Below are 23,557 nucleotides of genomic sequence, written 5' to 3'. Positions count from 1 at the left end.
GAAGTGGTCCTCTCTTACAACCTGTGTCTAGCTCCTTGGATACCAATACTGGTGCGGTGGGTTGACCCTACCCACCCATTGGCTCTCTCATTCCCCTCTCCTCAGGAGGTGGAGGTGAAAATATCAAAAAGCTGATGACATTAAATAAGGACAGAGAGATCACTCACCAGTTACCATTATGGGCAAAACAGATTCCATCTGGAGAAGAAACTCTTTACAGTGAAGGTGGTGAGACACTGGAACAGGGTGCCCAGGGAGTTGTGGAAGCTCCAAGCCTGGAAGTGTTCAAGGCTAGGCTGGACAGGCCCTTGAGCATTCTGGTCTAGTGAAAGGTGTCCCTCCATGCCCATGGCAGGGAGGTTGGAACTAGGTCATCTTTATGGTCCCTTCCAATCTAAACCATTCTACAGTTCCAATTACTACAGACAGTTAGTGTCCTGCTGACCAAAACTGGTACATTTTGGCCTCAAGCACTATCCAACACTGTCAGGGCTCTAGAAATCACTGATGAGAGAAAGGTCCCATCTCTATGAACACCTCACATCCTATTTAACTACAAAGAACTCTTGTGTCAGGCATAGTTATGCTCCACTCCTGACAGGTCATGTAATAGATTTGCCTCAACAATCTTTACATTGAAATTCAGCAGCTCTTTGGAATGTTTTTTCCATCATTGTTTTATCTTATCCCACATGGAAAATTTCACCAAGACAGAAGGATGCGATACACTTTCACTTCTTCCTCAATAGTATCTGATGAGCTCCATGAGAATACAATTTCAAGCACTACCATGGAGAATCACTCTTAAAACTGGTAGAAGTCCAACTGCTATAAATTGAGATAGTGTTGTGCACGCAGCTGATGCACACACAAGCTACAGAAAATAAAGAGCACATTCTAACATCTATCCTGGAAGCTATCCACGTAGAATTTTGTTTCTTCAGCCCGACCCGATAATAATTTGTGTTTAAAAGCTGTTTATTTGTGCAGCTAGACCAGGAGCACACTTAAGGCCAAGTAAATGGATCTTGCATTGTTAAAGCCTTAATATTTAAGGAAGCATTAAGAGTCAATTGAAATCTAGGAAACGAGAAGGTTGTCAGTGACAGGACTCGCAACAGTCATAGCAAGGATGCCAAGTTGGCACAAGGAATCCTTTGAGAAAATAATTCCGATCAGGGAGATTTTGGGGGCAGAGAGAGGTTTACAGTACCTTCCAAGGTAAGAATATTAATTTCTCATTCTCTGTTACAACCAGCAGTCTTTCTTTCCTCTTTCTTTTTGGGGGGCTGCAATCTGAAACACAAGCAAGGTGCTGCACAGCAGATCAGAGAAGGCCAAACACTACTCCAAGCTTCACAGCTTCACCAAGAGAGTGCATACTGAACAAAGCTCACAAAAGCCCAGAGCAGCAAGTCTTGTGGCGTTTACAAGAGACTTGTTTCAGCAGTCCACACTGCTGAGTCCGAGGGCTCTCTGCTTTCAGCTGTGCTGCATTTAGTTACCACACATTAACCACAAAAGCGTGGTTGGAGGGGGACAGAAGTAATTCTAGGTAATCTGACACAGGACTCCTAAGTTCACCTGTTCACCGTCTCATACGTTTCCATGTATGGATGGATGCAGCCTGTGGCAAGCAAACTGCAAGTCACAAACATTTCCCTGACTAAATTCCTGGAAACATGTGCCTAGTGAAAGGCTGTCCCTGACACCTGGCTGCCTTCTGGTTCAGAGGAACAGAAAATAGTTTGTAAAATACATTTTTAAAAGCATATTTAAGGCCACGTTAACACTTCTCCGCCACAGTGCCCAGTCTATAACATGAAAACATCTTGCAAACCACTCAGCCTTTGAGGCACAAGCCACACAAACCTGGTGTTAGATCTTTATCACATGAGTAACTGTTCTTTCCTGATCTATTTCACAGCACCTCAAACCAAAGAGAACGCAACTATAAGAAGTACCAAATGTTTATGCTCTTCAAGAAAGTATTAGCTTTGCTAGAGGAAAAGCTTTTGTCACCGCTCCGAACATACAAGCCATCTTCTCAGAAGACTGCGTAGGGGCTCGCCAAGGGTGGAGCGCCTCTGCTGTGAGGACAGGCTGAGGGAGCTGGGGTTGTTCAGTCTGGGGAGGAGAAGACTCTGGAGAGACCTTACAGGTGTCTTCCAGTATCTGAGGGGAACTTACAGGTTGGCTGAAGAGGGACTTTTCGCAAGGCCGTCTAGACAGGACACAGGGGAACAGATTTAAGCTGAGGCAGAGTAGGTTTAGACCGGATCTTGGTAAGAAGTTCTTCAGTACGAGGGTGGCAAGACTCTGGAATAGGCTGCTCAGGGAGGCTGGGGATGCCCCCTCTCTGGAGGTGTTCAAGGCCAGGTTGGATGAGCAACCAAGTCTAGTTCAGAGGCATCTCTGCCCATAGAAGAGGGGGTGGAGTAGATGATCTCTAAGGTTCTTTCCAACCTAAGCCAGGCTATGATACACAGCTATAATAGGTCACACATTTGACATTAACTCCATAGCCTGGAGTTCTATACTGTGGGTTTGTCTCCTTCCAATTGTCAGTGTGTGTTTATTAAAATCACAAAAAGATGTCTTGGGAAGTCCTCTAAGCAGCTATAAATAGTGATGTATTGGTGACAACAACCATAGGACAAGCATGAAGTAGAAACACTTGAGGCCAGGAAGATGAACCATGGGCAAAACAAACACTCTGCCAGTCCATACCAGAGATGCAGTGCTGGCTCAAACACCTCTTTCCACAGGGGTTTTGATTCCTACTGAGCACAAACAGATCCTTCCCATCAGGTCTCATTGCTTTGTGCTTTAAATAACAAAGCATCAGTACGTAATGCAGAGCAAAGTCACCTAAACACACATTTGGCTTGCAGAAACCTACAGACATAGGTCTGAGCAAAACTGGACTGAGTCAATTAAACATCTTATTTATCCTAAGGATAGTCAGGCTGTTTGCCCAGGGGACTAGAAGGAGCAGCAGTCAGACAGAACCTGATCAAGCTACACAGAAGCACAGTCCTACTTCAGGAGCAGGTCAGAATGTGTGTCAGTCACACTTGCTGCAAAGTGCATTACTGAAGCAGATACATTTTAGACCTTCTTTTTAACTACATTGTGAAATTTGCTTTTGCAGAAGTCCCTCTTCTAGAGCAACCTGGACAGGCAGGTCCATGCCAGCCTCACGATGTTCAATATGGTGAAGTGCAAGGTCCTACACCTGGGTTAGGGCAATCCCAAGTGCAAACACAGGCTGGGTGTGGAGTGGCTTGAGAGCAGTCCTGAGAAGTACTTGGGGGAGTCAGTTGTTGGAAAACTCAGCATGAGCTGGCAACAGTCACCAGCAGCCCAGAAGGCAGCCACATGCTGGGCTGCACAAAAAGCAGTGTGACCAGCAGGACGAGGGAGGTGGTTCTGTCTATGGCTGTGCTCTGGTGAGAGCCCACTTGGAGTACTGTGTCCAGTTCTGGGGCCCCCAACACAAGACAGACATCAAACTGTTGGAGTGGGTCCAGAAGTGGTCACAAAGATGATTAGAGGGCTGGAGCACATCCTCTATGGGGACAGGAAAAGAGCTGGGGCTGTTCAGCCTAGAAGAGAAGGGTCCAGGGAGACTTTAGAGTGGCCTCTCAGTACCTGAAGGAGGTCTACAAGAAAGCTAGAGAGGGACTTTTTACCAGGGCTTGTAGTGACAGGACAAGGGGGGATGGCTTGAAGCTCAAGGAGGAGTGAATTAGGCTGGATATTTGGAAGAAATTCTTTACAGTGAGGTTGATGAGACACAAACAGTTTACCCAGTGAGGTTATGGATGCTCCCTCCTTGGAAGTGCTCAATGTCAGGCAGGATGAGACCTTGGGCAACCTGGCCTAGTGGAAGGTGTCCCTGTCCTTGACAATGGTGTTGGAACTAGATGATCTTTATGGCCCCCTCCAACCCAAACCATTCTATGTTCTTGTATCGTACGTAGTAACTGTTGGTAGCATTTATGACAATAATTCCTGCCTTTTCAGCTTCTTTTTATCAACTACCAAAATAAGAAACTCAACTTTATTGTTTTCCACCCTATTTAATTGTTTCTATCCTTTTTGTATACCTTTGCCTCTTGTCTTTAAGGGTGTCTCCTTTCTACTGCTCCACACATGGATTGCTGTGGAGAGACAAGGCATGTCCCTTGGACCTGAAAGAGCACCCAGCAGACACCACTGTCACTCTGCTGAGACACTGCCCATGCAAACATTTTCTGCTAGCCTCACCCTCAACTTTATGAGCCTCCTCTAGAAAATGCTAAAAAGCTTAACTTCTGAAATGAACACTTACAGCCAGCAGCACCACCACCAGCAAAAGGTATTTCCAATCCCTTTCACTAAGCCTCGCGTCTTACAGCAGTACAAACCACACAACTTATCATAAGTCCTCACAATCAAAATATTTTATATACATTAGAGACTAAAGGCCTGTGGAGGGTAGGTCAAAACACATTTTCACTGTAGCTACAGTAGCATGCTCACTCTACAATGAAAAACTGCAAGTTTGGAGACAATTGGTTTGAATTTTTACTATCTAACAAAAATGTACTGAGTAAGCTGCTAGCCAGAAGAACATCAAGTTAGTCTTGTTACTCCCAACTTCCTTTATCTTTTATAGATGAACCTTCTCTAAAACTCCACTTGAGAAAGGAAAGTCTTACCTTGAAAGCGAGTATATCCTAATGTTTCTCCTCGGAAACTCTTATAATATTTTACTCCATAAACTATAATTGGTCTTCTAAGAATATGTGCAAGTACAAAAATGTGTGTCTGCTCCAAACTCGCTCCAGGCTGCACCGAAGACAAAGAAAGACATCTCTTGAAACAGAACATCACCATTTTCTATGTTGGTATTTGAAAAACAATCTCCAAACTGAGACAGAAAATGCTTTTAAGCATGATCTAGCTTTGACAGGGAAAGAGAAAGACTGGGAGAGCTATTACACATCAGCTAGAGATAAGCAAAAGCATGTCAGCTTGCACAAGAATTTCATCTGTCAGGGATAACTCTTTGCCCTATTGCCTAGATTCAGTCTAATGTGTTTCATTTCCCATGGAGAAATGAAGTTTACATAATTTTTAGACTAAAAACAAGTCATTCGTTTGCATACAGGTTAAATACCTTTTGATAACAACAAAAAAAAAAATCACATCCAAAACAAATTACAAGAAAACAGCATCCAAATCATGTTTACATGTGAAAGAGGAGATAAAAATACTCCTGTAGTTGAAAGCTTCAGGAACGTAAGTCTCATTTTGGAAGGGAGTCACCCTGGTGACATTTAAGCAGGGTAAGCTTACTGATTTGTAGGTGTGTTCTAGGAAGTAAGCACTACAGGAGCTAGGAAGTAGGACTTTGAATAAGTATTTGTCTCTTGGTTTATTCTACAGACTTCATTTACACACCAAAAGAGTCAGTCCTTTTTGTACTGTGCTGCTTAATGGTAAGCTGAAAAATTAAGGACTCCACATGAACCTTTCCCATCTTGGCAGAAGAGCTCAGCCAGTAATACTTTCAAATTGCTGGATTAAGAGGAACGTTCTCCTTTAATCTATGAAAATTCTTACCCGTGAAGAGCACCTTTCACCTCAGAGGTTAACATATCCTTTCAAACATCTCATAAATCAGGTTTCTTACCTGGCTTGCAAGAGAGAGTATGAATGCCCAATCCTCCTGCCACTGTTCTTCCCGCAAGGAGAAATGTAAACCAAAGCTTTGTGAATACCATGACTCCCACTCTTTCCAGCGTGTATAGAACCTGAAATGATAAGGAAAGAGTGGTAAAGGCAACAATATTTAGTCAACCACCATACACCTTGTATTCAACCCTTGCAATCCTTTATCCCAAGCCTGTAGAGAAGGGAGGGAAGAGCATGTGTCAATAAAACTGAGTTTTGTTTCAGTCTTCGGGAGGCTCCATTTGGTAACTCTCATTTAAGTAATCACTTGGGATGACAATGACTGCAGCAAACACACTGTAACACATGCAAGTTCCCTACAGGCTCCTGGCTGGTTTGATACTTCATGTAATAGGCTTTTTTTGAAGGCTTATTTAGGATTATTTAAGTGTTGAGACACAAAGAACATAGCTAAGATGTTCCATTTCACAGAGGAGGAGCTGCTCATCCTTCTCACATGAACAACTGCTAGAAGCAGTTGCTATCGCTGATCGTATCATGAACTTCAAAGTACCTGTGTACCAACTTCAAACAGACCACAGTTAAGAGGCCAAATCTGGTTTGTATCAGTTTTTGAAGCAGAGAGTGTGGTAATCTCACATTATAAGGAGTAATTATAAAGTTGTGTGGGTAAGAATCAAATACAGAAAGTGGGATGAATCTGATTTACACTGAAAGCTTTACACTCACAGGATTACTACATTTTTCCTGTTTAAATTAGCATTTTTGTATGCTAGTTTAGACTTAGTTTTATCCTTTTTAATCCACTACAAAGAAAAACAACCTACACTTTAAAAAGCAGCTGCTGGTATTTTACAGGTTCAAAAATCTGCCTGATCACTGCTATGGAAAGCCTACAACTTCAGATCAGGAACAGGGGTCTAGTGAGAAGTCCTACATCAACTTCTGGACAATGGCCTTCACTGTGAGTACAAAGATACCATTCAGGAGTTCAACTTTTTAATAAGTCAGGAAAATGAACTAATTTTAATTAAAATCTGAGAAAATTAACAGGCAGTGAGTGCATGTGGAAGAAACCTTTCAGTAAAGATGTAATCATGGTAAAACCCTGTTGCATGTAGCAGCCATGACCAACCAGGCTGGCTTTCACAAGTGCAGCTAAAACCTCTGCTGGGCTCAAAAGACCCTTCAGTAGGGCTCATTGATAGGTAGGTGTCTATGCTCACTCCCAGTAACACATGTACTGGGAATCTGCTGGGTCTCCCCACATTCCAGTTTCTATTTAAATACAGTAGCTGGCTCCATAGATGTCCTGCCTGTTTTCCCCAGAATACTCTTGCCCAACACTTTCTGCTAAATGAATTAATTGCCAGGTCTCCTGAAAGAAGCTTAGATTCTGCTGAAGAATCACCCTCCACAGGGGGGAAGAGGGCATGCGAAAAAAAAAAGGAGAGGAGGAAAAAGAGAAGGCAAACAAAAATTGAGGCAAAAGAGAGAACACAAATTAAAAAAAAAAAGGGAGCAGGGAAGAGAAAAGGAAAATAAGAGGTGGGGGGAAGAGAAAAGGCAAATAAAAAAGGGGAGAATTACAAGGCAAAAAGACAGTGTGGGGAGATGCTGGAAAAGAAAGCAAAAATGAAAAGGGGGGAGGGAAGTTCCCTAACTCCTTGCCTCTGCCCAACAAAAGCACCACTGTGGAAGTGTTTTCCTAAGATGATTTTTTCCTTGTGTTAGCTACAAAGTCATCTGCAGTTGTTCACAGGAGGTAGTCATGCAGCCAGAAGTCAAGGCTCACGATTTCCATCTCCTAAACCAAGATTTCAGTTTAGCACAAGAGAACTGAATGCATCTGTAATAATAAAATAAAATCTGAAAGCCAACTTGAGGCACAGGCCCCTTCCTCTACCAAAAGCTAATGCTGGAATACAAAAAGGAACAAATGGGAACACAGTTTTGAGTGCAGTACAAAAGCATGGTCCTTTATAAGGTGAGTGGAAAGACTCCACAGGCCAGGGCCCCATGGAACTTCACTGTTGAGCTTTTTCTGAGTAGCAGACACTAGGCTGTCTCTAGTAAATAGGCTCTTCTTTGTTCAGCATCTAAACAAACACAACAAAACGAGGCCAAATGAGTTACATGAATGTTCAGCATCTGACTACAGAAATACCCAGGTTTAAGTGTCTCTGCGAAGGCTTTGAAGAACAAATCCACCAGACAAAAAGTTTAATCATACTGTTGTTGGGTAGTGATTGCATAACAACCTGTTCCTTCAGCAACTGTCATTAAAGCCAGTGACAGCAGCATCACTCCCTAGCTGCTACACGTTAGCCCACAAAATCAAATACATCTTCCCACATAGGACCTATACAGCAAGCAGAGGATGATCAGTTTACAAAGAGCTTAATTAGAAGACTTCTCACAGCCTCAATCCAGATTTTTTTGAAGGAAAAAATTACTCCAGTCTGACCAAGTATCACCACTAACACACCAGTTGACTATTTGAGGAGCTACATTACTAACAGTCTCTCAAGCAGTACAGACTGAGGAAGCTGGGGAAGGGGAGGACATGGCTGATGTGATTGTGTAGTCACTGAATACATAACCAGGGTCCTCAACGGGATGCTCTGGGGTGGGATGTAATTGAAATAAAAATTTGTGTTGGGTGTTGGCCTCGGCATTAACAGTTGGACTTGATGGTCCTAAAGGTCTCTTCCAACCAAAACCATCCTATGATCCCCTGCTCTTCCTCAGTGTATTTCTGCCCTGGGGTAGGTGGGACAGCAAACTACCTTCATGGCTCAAGCACAGGCACTGCAGTAGATATAGGCAGGTATGCCCAACCATCTGGATCTGGGACACCAAATCTCTCTGCCATGGGAAACCATAAATCTACTCTTGGTTTTCCTTTCTGTAGAAGGAGAACTTTCCTGGCTCATGGTGATGCCTAATATGACTCCAGGATTTCAGATTAGCACACAGTAGATAGATGCCCCCTCCCTGGACATGTTTGAGGCCAGGTTGAATTGGGGCCTTGAGCAACCTGTCGTGGTAGAGAGTGTCATTCCCCATGGCAGGGAGGTTGGAACTAAATGATGTTTAGGTCCTTTGCAATCTAAATAATTCTGTTTCTCACTCAGGACGTAGCTCTGTATAGGTTTGCACTACAATCTGTACTATTTTTTTCCAATAGCAAATTCGTAAATAAGATTAGCCAGACTGAAGGTAAGAAATTGCAGTCAAACCACTATAAAGGAGCATATGATCCAGTTAAAAACAATTGTGCTGCCAATTAGGATAACAATTAACTTGAATTCCAAGTACAGTGCAAATTCTGCCTAGGACACAAACTAGGAAGCTGGACCAGATTTAATACACTCTAAATAGCAAGTGTTACGTTAGCTGCAACAGTAAATCAACAGCAGTTAACACTAACACTCTGCAAGACTGGTTTAAGTCTCAATAGTTTGCAGCATGTTTTTGGATACCATGCTTGGTTTTGTTACCACAAAACCTGATGTATCATAAATTTCTCTTCTGGCCTCAGGGGGGAACTGCCTGTGATGCCAGGGACATTCCTGCATAGTCAAGATGCACACTCCATTATAAACAATTTTAAAGCAGTGAGAGATCCATCTGAACACAGGTTCTTGGGAGAACTATTACCAAAGCACCAGTTTATAGGTGGGAATTAGCTTTAGGTGCTAATTTTGGGACTTTCCTCCAAAAAGCACAGTTTGGAACAGTAACGACAAAAACTACTTATAGTATCCCTAAAATTAGCCTTTGTTGTTGATGTCATGCACATCAGACAGAGCAAGGGGACAGGCCCGTTCTGACTACCTGCTGATAGTGTTTCCCTTATCCTTGACTACAAGAACATAGAACTAATCACCTGTAAGTTATTAGGTGTTAACAGCCTCCTCCCTCAGTCACAATGCACACTTGAGAACTGTCAGACACTGTTAGGGGTCCAAGAATAAGATTTTTTTCCCCTGGCAGAGGCAAACCACACAGTATCAGATTAAAGACGGTTGCCACAAAACAAGAAAAGCTGTTTTACAGAAGGATAAATTAATTCTATGGCCACGTGACAGCACTACTTAAAATGTCAGCACTCGGCTTTACTGCCTTGATTTTAGCAGGCAGAAGAAGGACAAAAAGAGCAATACCCAATAAAGCTGTAACTAAGCAGATGGAATGAAAACACTGAAGAGTTTACACAGGAATAAAAGGCTATCTTCTGTTAACAACCTTCTGCAAAGCTTTCACCATGCAAGCCAGGCATGGCATGTGCATGATTTATACTGCAAGCATACAGAAAATCCAGCCATAGTGACTGTGGTTAGCACTCTCTTGACAAGCACAAGGCATGAAATACCTTACTTTTTCAATGCTATTTGGTGAATATCATGTACCATCACTGGGTTCAGAGCACCCCACTTTCCAGTACTGGCATTTAAAATAGGCTAGATCTAGAATACTCTGTGAATCCTGCTATGACAGCATCTTTGAGGCACAAAATTGACAGTAAATTGGTGGTTGTGTTTCTCAGAACACAGGAGGTTTCACTTGAACTTAGAGAAACTTCTTTACCTGGAGAGTGACAGAGAACTGAAACAGGCTTACCTAGAGAGGTTGCAGAATCACTTTCTCTGGAGACTTTCAAAACACTTATGGACATGTTCCTGTACAACCTGACCTAGACATACCCATGTTCGTAGGGAGGTTGGACTGGATGATCTCCAGAGGTCCCTGCCAACCTCTATTGTTCTATGGTACTATCAAGTACTATGCTCCATGGAAAGCCATCTTCAAAGCTGACACAAAAAAGCAACGTACCAATGTGAGCAGTCATGTAAACTGTCGTGAAGAGCTTTCCGCAGCACTGAGTCCTTGTCGTAAATGCCCCACGTGGCCTGCAGTACCGAATCCAGCAGGCAGTCCCCTGCAGTCCGATTCCAAAGTGCATATAACCTGCTCTCCAAGCGTGTGCCCAGCTCCAGTGACCAGTTAATGATGGGAGATTCCTCTTCTAGCTCTGCAACGTGACAAGAACACATCTTAAAACCTATATTCATTTGAAGTCTCAAATAATCCAAACAGCATGGCAGAACCTTAGTAATTTACTCATTTACAGAATCACAGAGTGGTAGAGGTTGGAAAGGACCTCTGGAGATCAAGTCCAATCCCCCTGCCAAGACACGGTCACACAAGAACATGTCCAGGCAGGTTTTGAACGTCTCCAGAGATGGAGACTCCAAAAGCTCTCTGAGCAGCCTGCTCCAGGGCTGCATCACCCTTAAAGAAGTTCCTCTTCATGTTTAGATGGAACTTCCCACATTCAAGTTTGTGCCCACTATCCCTTGTCCTGTCACTGGGCACCACTGAAAAAAGGCTGGTACAAACTGGAAAAAAAAAAACCCTGGTCCCATGAGATGAGTAAGTTTTCGTTCACACTACAAAACCAGGTGATCTACAACAGTTAAAGGCATTCTTTGGGCTAAACACTGCCAAGAAAGCAAGGCAAAACAAGACCCCAAACCAGAGCCTGTTGAGGGTGATGGTTAGCGAAGTTTACAGATTTGTTCATTTTTCTTTGAAGCACTTGTGGCTTAAAACTGTAAAGCATCAAAAAAAAGCCTTTACAATGCAAACAATACGTTACAAACACGAGTTCTACAGACTGCCCTCTCTGCTCAGAAACAGACTATAAATGTTAAAACTAAAACAATTACGGAGTAAAGCTTAACTTGAAAGCATCAAATGCATAATTGAAGCACACTCAGGCAAAAAATGTAGCGCCTTTTTTTAATCAACAAACTATTCTCTAATGAAAAGCAAGGAGAGATCATAGCTATCCTCAGAATATTTACCTTTCTGAACATCTCTATCAAGTACTTCATCAAATAGCTTTTCTTGGACTGTGGGCGGTAAGTCTTCAATATCTGGAAAATAAGAAAGCAAATACATCAGTCACTTAATGTTGCTGTAAGAGAGACGCATCACCAGTTGATGCTCAGGAGAACATGCACAAGAGCTTTCATCCTATCATCCCTAATCTTCACCTTATCATCCCTCCTCTGAAAAGCTGCTATTATTTTCAGATCTGTCATTTGTGACCACAGGCTTCACAGAGAAGCACCTCAGACTGTCAGACCTGTTATGCAGAAAAGATCATTACAGCAAGAAGACAGCCAAGAATGGGTTTCTCTGAAGGAGAAAGTGAAGTAGAGAAGCACTTTGAGATGGACAAGTAAAAAGAGTACTTTCAAACCTACTCTATTTAGGACAGCATCAATCCTAAGCAATAGTTTTCCACCCATCTGAATGGCTTCCCCACCCCAGTCTCCCCTAATGGACAGGTACAGTTTGCCATGAGACTTCTTGCAGAGAACACCCACTTCCTTAGTCACTCCAGACTGATGAAATAGTTCAGAGAACCCTAGCGGCTTGCAGGTTGAAAAACAGAAATGGGAAAACTATTGAGCTATGGCAAAAAAAAAAAAAAAGCCACAACTGGCAGGTGTTCCAAGTGCTATAAGACAGAATCTGCAATTGCAGATCTACCCCTGAAAGAAATAAATGTGTAATGGGCAAAGCTCTGATGATTTCAGTATAACACAAAGACAACACACACTCACACATTCACCTACTAGACCTTCAACATTTGCTGCATTTCAACACAGGACAAGTAGTGATGGGTTGCTAGGCAGAGGGGCAACTAGAGACACTGGGACAACTTCAGAACAACGATGAAACAAATTAAATACATTCAGGGCAGTAAATCAAATAGCTACGACAGAAATATCTAGCATCCCTTTGAGCATGCTACGGGAAAATCACTGGGCTCCAAGTGGTATTTCAAGGGCAGGAACACTTCTCCTAACTCCAGTGTCATATCTGCCAGCCCTGCTCACACGTCCAACACTCTAAAGCTTCTAAAAGTGAAATCTACATTTAGGCAAGTGAGTTGCTACAGAAGCATATGATTGTTGGTGCAGGAAGGGTGCAGGTTTTGAATGAATGTTTGGGGTTTTTTGTTGGGTTTTGTTTGTTTTAACTGAATCTGTCTTACAAGGGGCCAGCAATCAACTCAAAAAGCTTTACACTCTAATGTCTGGCTGGGAGGCTCTTTGGAAGGACCCTATCCATTTATTTGAAAGATCAAGTGGAATCTGGTTGCTAAATTACATCAAATAGCTCTAGATCTGGATTGGTCTGTGACTTATATCACCACCCTTGGAAATGCTATCTTGAGACCAGCTGCTAAATGTTGACAAGAGGTATTCAGTTGACTAAGTGTACATGGCAGTGAAGGTAACAGTGACATTCTTGATGTACAGAAGCTTTTGAACACACTTATTCCTTAGCTATTTAATGGCTATTGTATCTGTCAAAAAGCTGCACAGTGGTTTACAATATCTCCTGAAAATACTGAATAAATTCCTCAGTCTGGTCAGAGCAACTATGCTCACATGCTGGAGTCATTTTGCTGTCCTTTTTTACCCTTCTCTCCCCCAAACAGCAATGAAGTGTTCCTAGACATTTTATACACCCACATCTGCAACTCTCAGAACAACTGAATACAAGACTTCATACAGGTTCTTGGTAGACAAGTGGTAAATACTATCCAGACTATTTGAGGAGCAGGAGATGAGGTAACATTCAAACAATTCTTTCAATGATGCTGCTTTATAAGACAAGACAAACATATCTGCTAATTAGCAAATTTCCCATCTCCACATTGTCTTGAAGCAAACAGCTGTCGTGTTTGAAAGTGTTCTAAATAGCTTGAGGTACTCTTGCTCACAGAGCACCTCCAAACCACACAAAAACTAGGTACACCTAAAAATAGCTCTGGGCCTTAACAGGAGCAGTGAAAGCTAACATGGCTAACATGTTTCTGGAGCCCAGAAAGATCCATGCTTCTATCTTAACTTTAAACACAGCCTTTCTTTAGAAGGCACCACTTTCCTTCAATGTCTTCATGTCTAAAGAGGACAACAGATGTTCATTTTACAAGAACAATGTATGGGTTGAAGTGTGCAATCTATCTGACCTAAGCTATAATAACTTGGTATATAAAACCTACATACACATGCCACCAGCACCACAAAGTCAAAATACATATTCAAAACAAGCAACTCTCAACTAGGTGACAAAAAGAAACGGAACGAAACAACCTTCCATTAATGAGAAGAGTTTGGTAAGTACCTGCAGGTAAGGTAAACGTCACAAGGTCAGTCAGAAAATAGCAAGCAAAGTCTCCCTTCCGTTGATGAAGGGATGCAGCAATTTCACGACGAATTTGTTCTGTGACCTCTGGACACACCATGGCAGGAATGCACTTTGCTGCATGCTGGGATACCTGTAACACAGCTGAGTTACTGCATTCTGTGTGGTTTCTAGTTAAATACAAAGACTCAGTGTTATTCCTACTGAAACACAAAGACTTGGATGTGATAACCACCAGCAGACAGTATTTTGTTAGCAAGTAAAATAATAAAGAGTAGAAACACTGCTACTCGAGAAAATTAAATGTTTAGTGATTCAGTCTCATTTCTCAAGTAGCTGCTGAGGAAGTCAGACACTAACCTCTTTAAAATCAATAAGTGAATTAATAGGTGACCAATTCCAGCAGGAAAACCAGAACAGATAAAAGTTAGATAACAACAGGTAACATCTCTTATACGTGAGCCTAGTCTACACTTAAGGAATGATTTCATTATCACAGCGCAAGAGTTTCCCACAAAGATTCTTGCCCAAAACTATTAAGATAAATTTCTCCAGACTCTAGTCATCACTAGACAGAACTCACTCATTGATACAGGGATGACAGTGAATAGATTACAAAAAGCCTTAACACACAATTTCACCAGTTAATATGCCAAAGGAAAGTGTCCCTGTGGCTCAAACACTACTAAACATTTCCACGCATAGTAGGTTTCTTAAGCATTCCTAGAAACTGAAAACAAAACCTGACAGAAAAATCTGAGACAGTATTTTAGCAAATTAGCTTCTTTTTAAACATAATTCCATCCACCCAGACAGCTATGTAAGCAAAACAAACTGCTGCTGTTAGCCACATGTAAATATATACACTTCTCAAGGCTCTAGCCACATTTGTCTTGCTTCATCTACTCCTTTTAATTACTCAACCCTAAGTATGCCATCACCTTCCTGCACTTCACAGGAACACACACTTACTGAATTGTGTTTTCCTCATCAAGAGGAAAGAAGGAGGAATAAAAAAAAATTTACTCTGATCAGGTGAAGAATCTTAAGGCTGAACTTAAGAAAGCAAACAAAATATGATGACAGAATTACTTAGGGGTCTAGTAAGAGAGGAAGAAAGAAAAAAGTGGAGTAAAACAAACAAAAAAAAAACCAAACCCAAAAACCAAGGTAACAAAACTGAGATGGACCACACAAAAATACACAAAGAAATGGAACATGCAAGAGCAATGAGACCACAGTGAGAAATCAACCTGTCTGTAAAATGGGCAAGCAATGGAAAAATATGTAGCAAGTTTGCAAAGCAAGAAATTTGCCCTTCTCTGGAAGAGAAGCTCCCACAAACACCATGGAAGGAGGAGCAGGCAGACCTATTCATTAACAAAAACTCAGAAAAAAATACACTGTCATTGATCTCCCTGTTTTGGTCCCAGGCCATTTCCTCTCCCCCACCCAAAGCACAGGAAGCCTCACAATAGCTCACTTCCACTGCCAGTAAGGTCAGAATGTGTGCCAAAACTGCTTATTAATGAGAAAACTGAACAGCCCCAAGACCACTGTGTACCTACAGTCTTAAACTCACTTCTTAAGGAGAACAAAGGCACAAAGCAGCAATTTGTGCATTCTAACAGTATCAGCCTCTATCTACTAGCAAATACAGGTCACTGCCTGCAAACAATGGTGTGGTTGCATAAGGCAAGCAAGGCTCAAGGACCCAAGCAGCTCACCTCTGTGAGCAGAATTGCTAACATGTCTTGTCTCTGGAAGCGTATGGCCAGATGTACAAGCGTGTACCCAACGTCGAAAGCAGAAGGGCGGTTTAGCAGGCGTACTTCATCTGCAGTAAGCTGTCGGGCAATATCTCCTCCTGATGACTTGTAAGCTTCAACAGCAGCTAAATCCCCTTCTACAACTCCTAAAAAAAAGGAAAACACACCAATTCATTTTACATGCTGACTGAGCCCTTCTGGATCAAGCCACCTTATTTAACACAGTTTACCATTACTCTGCTACAGGCCTAGAATCAATGATCAACTGCATACCCAAAAACTATAGTTTCTTGTTTAAAAAACAAGAAAACTGCAAAAGTATTTACACTTACCTCACCTCCTAGACTTTTTCCACTAATCAAACTAGTCTGAAGATATGGCAGGTCAAAAGCCAGTTGTGAAGTGGTGCTGAGGACCCTTGTGAAATACCTGGCATAACCTACTCAGTGGTGTGTCCATCAGCAGGACATTCATTCATAGTAGAGAGATTAGTTTTGAGTATTTTACCTTTCTTTTTAACTTATCTTAAACTAAAACACTTTTTTTTTTTTTTTAATAGAAGGGGCTTTTTTTCCAAATATGGTTTAAAACTGTGCTAGAAGAGGGTACAGAGCACAAGATTTCTCTTCAGTTTATCATCCCTGCTACTAATCAAATTTATTAAGCTACTCAGGGTATTCAAAACTTCAGTGACGCACACACTGTGTACTCCCTACAGCAAGACTGTGGAGGTGGGGGAATTCTAATGTTTTCTGGTCTCTAGGAACCTCTAGCTTCTGTACCATGTTTCCTACCAAGTCCACTCACACTGAGTGCATTCTTTAGCTGCAGTTACCAGAATACACCATCAACACAATGTGGTGGTATGAGCTCTAATAGAAGACTTCCTAAATTTACAAATTCCTTCAAACAAAGATTTTATTTTACCTATTTGCTTCACCAGAGAGCAATGTAATGCTGAATTGAGGAACAGAAAAGTGATCTTAAAGCCATTTTTAAGAGAGAAGTAAACAGTTCTAATTTGCTGTTGAGAAACAGCTCTACTTGCAGCAGCTCAACAGCAGAGTAAGAGCACAGATCATGCAAGCAACAAAATCTTCTCCCCTATTTTCTGTAGCTAGTCCTTCCCACCAACTCCTGGAGAGTCAGTGTGTGAGCAGAGGTCATAAGGCTGGAAACTGAGACTCCAGCTTACCCTTCATTCTATTTTGATTAACAAAACTCAAAAATTGATCAGAAGACAATGAAGTAAATTTCAATCAGGGTACTCACTCATCTTCAGGACTGAGATTTAAAACAACACACAAATTTCAATCGGGGTACTCACTCATCTTCAGGACTGAGATTTAAAACAAAAACACTGAAAAATGAACCAAAAGTCATCCCCCCACTCCAAAATGCCTGCATAAACTGAACTGCCTGCTACCAGAAAAGCATGCCAACTGGCAGGTCGCTGAATAATCCAGGATTTAGGAAAGCATTCTTAGCCCAAAAGTCTGTCATTTTCAATGCTGAGATTACAAAGCTTTCAGAAGAAACGCAGGGAGGAAATGGATTATCAGTGCAAGACATTTCTCTACAAAGTTATCAACTCTGTCTACTAAGCTTTGACAGATAAAAGTCAGATCATTCTTTTTAACAGTGCTCTAAAGCAGAGAAGTTCCAGAATACAAACTCAACTGAAAATTTCAGCCACCATCTACTCATTCATCGAAAACTCAAAAGTTGAGGCCAGGGCAGAATGAAAACAGGACAATTTCTTACTTTTCAGATGCTTGTTTCTGGCCTGCCTGAATAGAAGACATGCCTATTCTTCTACAGCAGTAATGCCTCATCCCATCTTGTCTAAGTGCTTTCCTGTGCATTCACCTCAGATGAATGCCCCCTCCCTGGATGTGTTCAAGGCTAGGCTGGATGAGGCCTTGAGCAACCTAGTCTAGTGGAAGGTCTCCCAGCCCATGGCATGGAGGTTGAAAGTATGTGATGATCCTTAAGGTCCCTTCCAACCCAAAGCTATGGATTCTATGAGTTACAGAACTAGTTAGACAAGACTTAAGTCTGTCCAACTTCAGTTCTTGTTCCCGAAAAGAGCAAATGCTTATTTTCAAGAAAGGAGTTGCTACTGGTGGAGAAAAGCTACTTCAGTGGTGTTCTCCAAATCACGTATCAAAAAGGAGCACAGTATGAAATGTGAACAACAAAGCTCTTCTCCTCTTGCAACATTTTGACTTCCACATGGAACCAAAATAACCAAAAGGACCAGCTTTGCCAGTATATGCTGTACCCATAACAAGAATACCACCTACAGTATTTTATTTCTGTGCAATCACATTTATGCCACTGTTTAGGCAAAAGTAACTAAATGCAGTGAAAACTAACTTGTTTGGGTTTGAGTTTTTCCATTGCCATGTATGCATACACAGCTGAAGTCAAACAATTTCTCATGACCTGCCTTCTTAAAATTAATTATACTATAGCTTTGACATAAGATCAACTGAGAATGCACAGGGAAAGAATTCTTATGGAAAAGAATATTCTCTGCTACATTACAATATCCTTAATTTCTTCTTCTTAAGGTCATTTAGGAAAGACCTCATGTCAAAGACTAACAGCTACTTCATACACTTTCATATTTCAACCCTTTCTGCTGACACCTTCCATCACACCACCCAACAGCAACCATGCCAAAGGCTATCCAAGACCAACAGGTAGCCACTCTGATAATATGAGTATCTCAGCATGATCTCAAAATTCAAACAGTCCTTAAACAAATTTTCCATTACTTTGATCAGACTCAAATCATCTTAACAGTTGCAGTAGCCAGCTTGTCAAGTACTAACTATGCAGTGTAGAACATGCTGCCTACTGCTGAGTCAGTATTTGTCACCATTCCTTTAAGCCCCCATCCTTGGCTGCCGAGGCAACTTACTACCAACCCACTCCTAACCAAGCCTCAGCAACATCTGAAGTCTAAGACTGATGCTGAGAGGCAGCCATGTGAGGTTTGGCAACGCCTTCTAGCACTAACTACTACAAGCTGCAGTAAGGCTCCAAACCAGTGACGTGTGCTGCAGGCAGCTCTGCCAGTTCCTGCAGCTTAGTCCCATGTCTTTCAGTACTTGACAATCCTAAAAGCCTCACGTCCTATAATTAATAATAAAAATTGTTATATAAGCTGTTGTTTAAAAAGTACATTTTACAGAATCACAGAATTGTTTAGGTTGGAAGTGACCTTTAAGATCATGGAGTTAACCTGGCACTGCCAAATACCACTAAGCCATGTCCCTCATGACCACATCTACATGTTTTTTAAACACTACCAGTGTAGTGATTTAACCACCTCCCACGGGAGCCCCTTCTAGAGCTAGAAAACCCTTTTGGTGAAAAAAAAATTGTTCCTAGTATCCAACCTAGACCTCATCTGGCACAACTTGAGGCCACCCTCTCTCACCCTACCGCTTGTTACTTGGGAGAAGAGACTGACCTCCACCTTCCTACAACCTTCTTTCAGATAGAAAGCAAGGTGGTCTTAGTCAGCCTCCTTTTCTCCAGGCTAAACAAAACTCTCTAGTTCCCCCAGTCACTCTTCACCAGATCTGTTCTCCAGACACTTCACCAGCTTTGATGCTGCTCTTTGGACACACTTCCAGCACTTCAATATCCTTCTGGTAGTGAGGGGCCCCAGACTGAATATGGTATTGAAGGTGTGCCCTACCAGCACCAAATAGAGAGGAAGGATCCTTATCCTAGTCCTGCTGGCTGATTGCTAAACCTCAATGATGCAAGCTACAGATCAATACATAAAATCAGAAACAGGCCAACTGTGTATGCTTTATATACCTTATTTAAAAACAGAAATTGAAAATGTTTTATGTGTAGCTTTTGTCTAGAACTGAAGAACACTGATGGTGTGCTAAATGACACAAACTAGCACAATCACAACTCCTGGAGGGGCGGTGATGTGACCATGTGCAGGAATCAGATCTGGTCATCCTCTGTTCCTTAATCCAAACAAGCAAGTGACTATTTATGTTGGGAAGGGCATCAGGAAATGTTTAGACCAAGTTCAGACAAAGTCACTCCTGGAAACACTATCCCTTTTGTAGTTGAGTCTCAATAGATGAATGTGACACACACACCAAAAAAAAGAATTTAAAAAATAAATCACTCTACACAGAGCTCCCTCTGCATAGGTTTTGCACAAAGCCCATTACAAGTCTATTTCCTTACATAAAGCTTCCTCCTGCACACCTACTGCATGCTCTGATGCCTTCTACTAACCTGCACTGAAATACTGTGACTCAAATACCCAGAGCATCACTACTGCGGGGTTGATACTCTATGGTCATCTCTTTAGTTGCTCTTAGCCATAGCAAAAGTCCTAGTTCTCCTTTACCCATTCTACCAAATACCTGCTCCATTTTAGCCACTTCAAAAGAACAGGGAAAATGCCTGGAAGCTCATCAGGTACCAGCCTGCTTCCAGTGTCAGTCAGAATTCTCAAGCTGCAGTGAATACTGAGCAGAAATAGAGTAGTAACAGGCAGATTGCCAGAAATCTGAACTAGAAAACACACATCTTGGCCCAGCACTATGGGGTAAACTTGCCTACATGCAGCGTTCACAAAAACTGCCTGCAGTTGCTGAAGTCAGGATCACCACTTCAAAATAAAGCCTTAGTATGCTTCTATTGACAATAGGAGGCACATTCCTACAATGGCTTTGATTTCTGTCAGATGAATGACAGCTTCCAATTCATTAAGTCTATTTAAACAAAACTTAACAAAACACTATTTACAAGAAATATTACAGCAATATTTACTGATGTCAGAATTCACTGCACTTCAGAACATACAAATGCCTGATTACTTCCATGAGCAGTCTCTGAACTGTGTTTCGAGCCAGGGGCTGTACCAGTTGGATTCTTCCCCACTGACACCCACTGCATTCCCCAGGCTGTTGAAATGTCAAAAGAGTGGCATTTGCCTTAAGATTGTTCACACAGCACCCACGAGCTGGATCTCTCTAGCAGCTGGACCTCTCGTTAGGCAGAGCCTGATCAGCTGCAACAGCTACAAAACAGCAAACAGATCGTCAGGACTCAAGGTCTGGTTTTGATCCACAGCAAGAACAGCATCTCTTTGAAGTGGACTCCAGAAAAGTTACTTTGATCCTGCAACTTAAAACATTAGTCTGTATGTGTATTCATTACCAAGCTCCTCTTTGCTTAACGAAGAAATCCACCTATAACCTACCTCCTAAGTGACAGGATGGAATAGCAAGTGCTGCAACCCAAGCCATGAGATGATAAAGTGCAAGTTAATACTCTGCATTTACAAGTTCAGTTGTGTTTCCATCTGCAACTCAGGCATTTCCTCTTAGTGCAATATTCTTCTACAGCACCAGGAGCCAACATTTTTTGTTTTTCTAGTAAAATCTCGACTCTTACAGGGAGCAGACCTGGAATAAGCAATCTCAGTATACACAAGACACACAACAGAGATTAAGGTTGTTTAGAAAGACTTGGTTTTAAAACTATTAATCACCAAAGCACAACTACTTGTGTCACCACGATCTTATATTGTTCCTGCTACATGCTGCAACTACCTTCTTTAATAAGCAATATTGCACAAAAACACACAATTGTAGGGGTTGAAAGGGTCCTCTGGAAAACATCTACTCCAGCCTCCTTACTAAAACAGGTTTGCCTCTCTTGTTCATATGAAGTAAGCCCACAAGCAAGCCTAGCTGCTAAAAACAAACTACTTCAGCTAAGCTACTATTACATTTATTCTTTAGAACAAGTAAATGACCTGCTGGAGAGTAGCTCTGCAGAAAAGGATCATAGAATCATAGAATCAACCAGGTTGGAAGAGACCTCCAAGATCAGCCAGTCCAACCTAGCACCCAGCCCTAGCCAGTCAACTAGACCATGGCACTAAGTGCCTCAGCCAGTCTTTCCTTGAACACCTCCAGGGACGGTGCCTCCACCACCTCCCTGGGCAGCCCACTCCAATGCCAATCACTCTCTCTGGCAACAACTTCCTCCTAATATCCAGCCTAGACTTCCCCCGGCACAACTTGAGACTGCGTCTCCTTCTTCTGTTGCTGGTTGCCTGGGAGAAGAGACCAACCCCACCTGGCTACAATGTCCCTTCAGGTAGTTGTAGACAGCAATGAGGTCAGCCCTGAGCCTCCTCTTCTCCAGGCTAAACACCCCCAGCTCCCTCAACCTCTCCTCATAGGGTTTGTGTTCCAGGCCTTTCACCAGTTTTGTTGCCCTTCTCTGGACACATTCCAGCACCTCAACATCTCTCTTGAATTGAGGGGCCCAGAACTGGACACAGGACTCAAGGTGTGGCCTGACCAGTGCTGAGTACAGGGGCAGAATAATCTCCCTTGTCCTACTGGCCACACTGTTCCTGAAGCAGGCCAGGATGCCATTGGCTCTCTTGGCCACCTGGGCACACTGCTGGCTCATCTGTTGGAATCCTGGTTGACAAGAAGTTATCCATGGGACAGCAATGTGCATTATTGGCCAAGGCAGCTAATAGTATACTCAGGTGCACTAAGAAGAATGTGTCCAGCAGATTGAGGGAGATTCTCCTCCCCCTCTACTCAGCCCTAGTTAGGCCACATCTGGAATACTGTGATTTTGTACAGTTTTTGGCTTCCCCATTCAAGAGGGTCAGGGAACTACTTGAATTCTACAGGGAGCTACAAGAATGATTACGGGACTATAGCATCTGTCTTACAAGGAAAGACTGGAGAGACCTGGGGCTGTTTAGTCTAGAGAAGAGAAGGCTAAGAGGAGGCCTTATCAACATCTACAAACATCTGAAGGGTGGCTGCCAGGAGGATGGAGACAGTCTTTTTTCAGAGATACCCAAAAATAGGACAAGGAGCAATAGACATAAACTCAATTACAGGAATTCCATCTCAACATGATGAAAAAACTTCTTTACTGTGAGAGTAATGGAGTACTGGAACAGGCTGCCCAGAGAGGCTGTACAGTCTCCTTCTCTGGCCATCTTCAAAATCCACTTGGATGTATTCCTGTGCAACCTGCCCTAAATGGTCTTACTTTGCAAGGGGGTTGGACTTCATGCTCTCTGGAGGTCTCTTCCAACTCCCACCATTCTGTGATTCTGTAATTATTTACAGGGTTTAGTGCAGTTAAATAAACTTGGAAAATATAGAAAAGCTTACAAGTGCATCTAGAAACCTAAACCCTATTTGCCCTGACTGCACAGCCCAAACAAGTGATGATGGAACAGCCCATCATAGGCTTCCACAGAAAATACTACAGCTGCAGCCTTTATTTTACTCACTCTATTTTGATAGTTCTGGAGCACACTGGCTGGCACTACTTGCAAATAAAACAGGAAAATTCTTTCAAACAGACTGATGCAGACTGCCTTTTTTTTTTAAATTTACAGGTCAGTAAAGGGCCTGAGGGAAACAGATGGGGCAAGAGCACTGCCCCAGAGAGTCAGGATATAGCCCACCAGTTCCACACACAGTTCCCAACAGCAGCAAAGTTTCAATATGCTGTGAAAGAGACCAAAAGCAAGTAAGGAGAGAAAAGAGTAACCTTCACTTTGACCACATTTGCTGTGTCAATTTAGTTGAACGTTCCTCCATAATACTTCAGCTATGAAGACAAACGAGCAACTGTAGAGTAGCAAAAGACAGCATGACAGACACCCCACAGCAGCAGATTCTGCAGTAGACTCCTGACCTTCAAAATCTGTAAAAAATCATCACTTTATATATATATATATTTTACAAAGGCATATATGCAGTCGTGTACATACTACAGGGCAAGCATGCTAAGTCTTTGAAAAGAATGAGCACAGTTAAGCTGAA

At 42.2% G+C, this 23,557-nt stretch overlaps 1 protein-coding gene across 1 annotated transcript in view; it reads right to left on the bottom strand.

Moving 5' to 3' along the window:
- ZRANB1 (zinc finger RANBP2-type containing 1) overlaps positions 1-23,557 on the bottom strand; it is a 52,537-nt gene that overhangs the window by 5,016 nt on the left and 23,964 nt on the right. The window contains exons 4-9 of the mRNA XM_064145290.1: positions 15,648-15,835; positions 13,900-14,053; positions 11,559-11,630; positions 10,525-10,723; positions 5,684-5,804; positions 4,707-4,836 (exon numbers count right to left, since the gene is read on the bottom strand). Coding sequence (XP_064001360.1) covers positions 4,707-4,836; positions 5,684-5,804; positions 10,525-10,723; positions 11,559-11,630; positions 13,900-14,053; positions 15,648-15,835 — 864 coding nt within the window. The remainder of the gene's footprint in view (positions 1-4,706; positions 4,837-5,683; positions 5,805-10,524; positions 10,724-11,558; positions 11,631-13,899; positions 14,054-15,647; positions 15,836-23,557) is intronic.

The sequence above is a fragment of the Pogoniulus pusillus genome, chromosome 6 (genome assembly GCF_015220805.1).
Source record: "Pogoniulus pusillus isolate bPogPus1 chromosome 6, bPogPus1.pri, whole genome shotgun sequence".
NCBI lineage: Eukaryota > Metazoa > Chordata > Aves > Piciformes > Lybiidae > Pogoniulus > Pogoniulus pusillus.
This window is presented reverse-complemented; position numbering and strand designations above follow the sequence as displayed.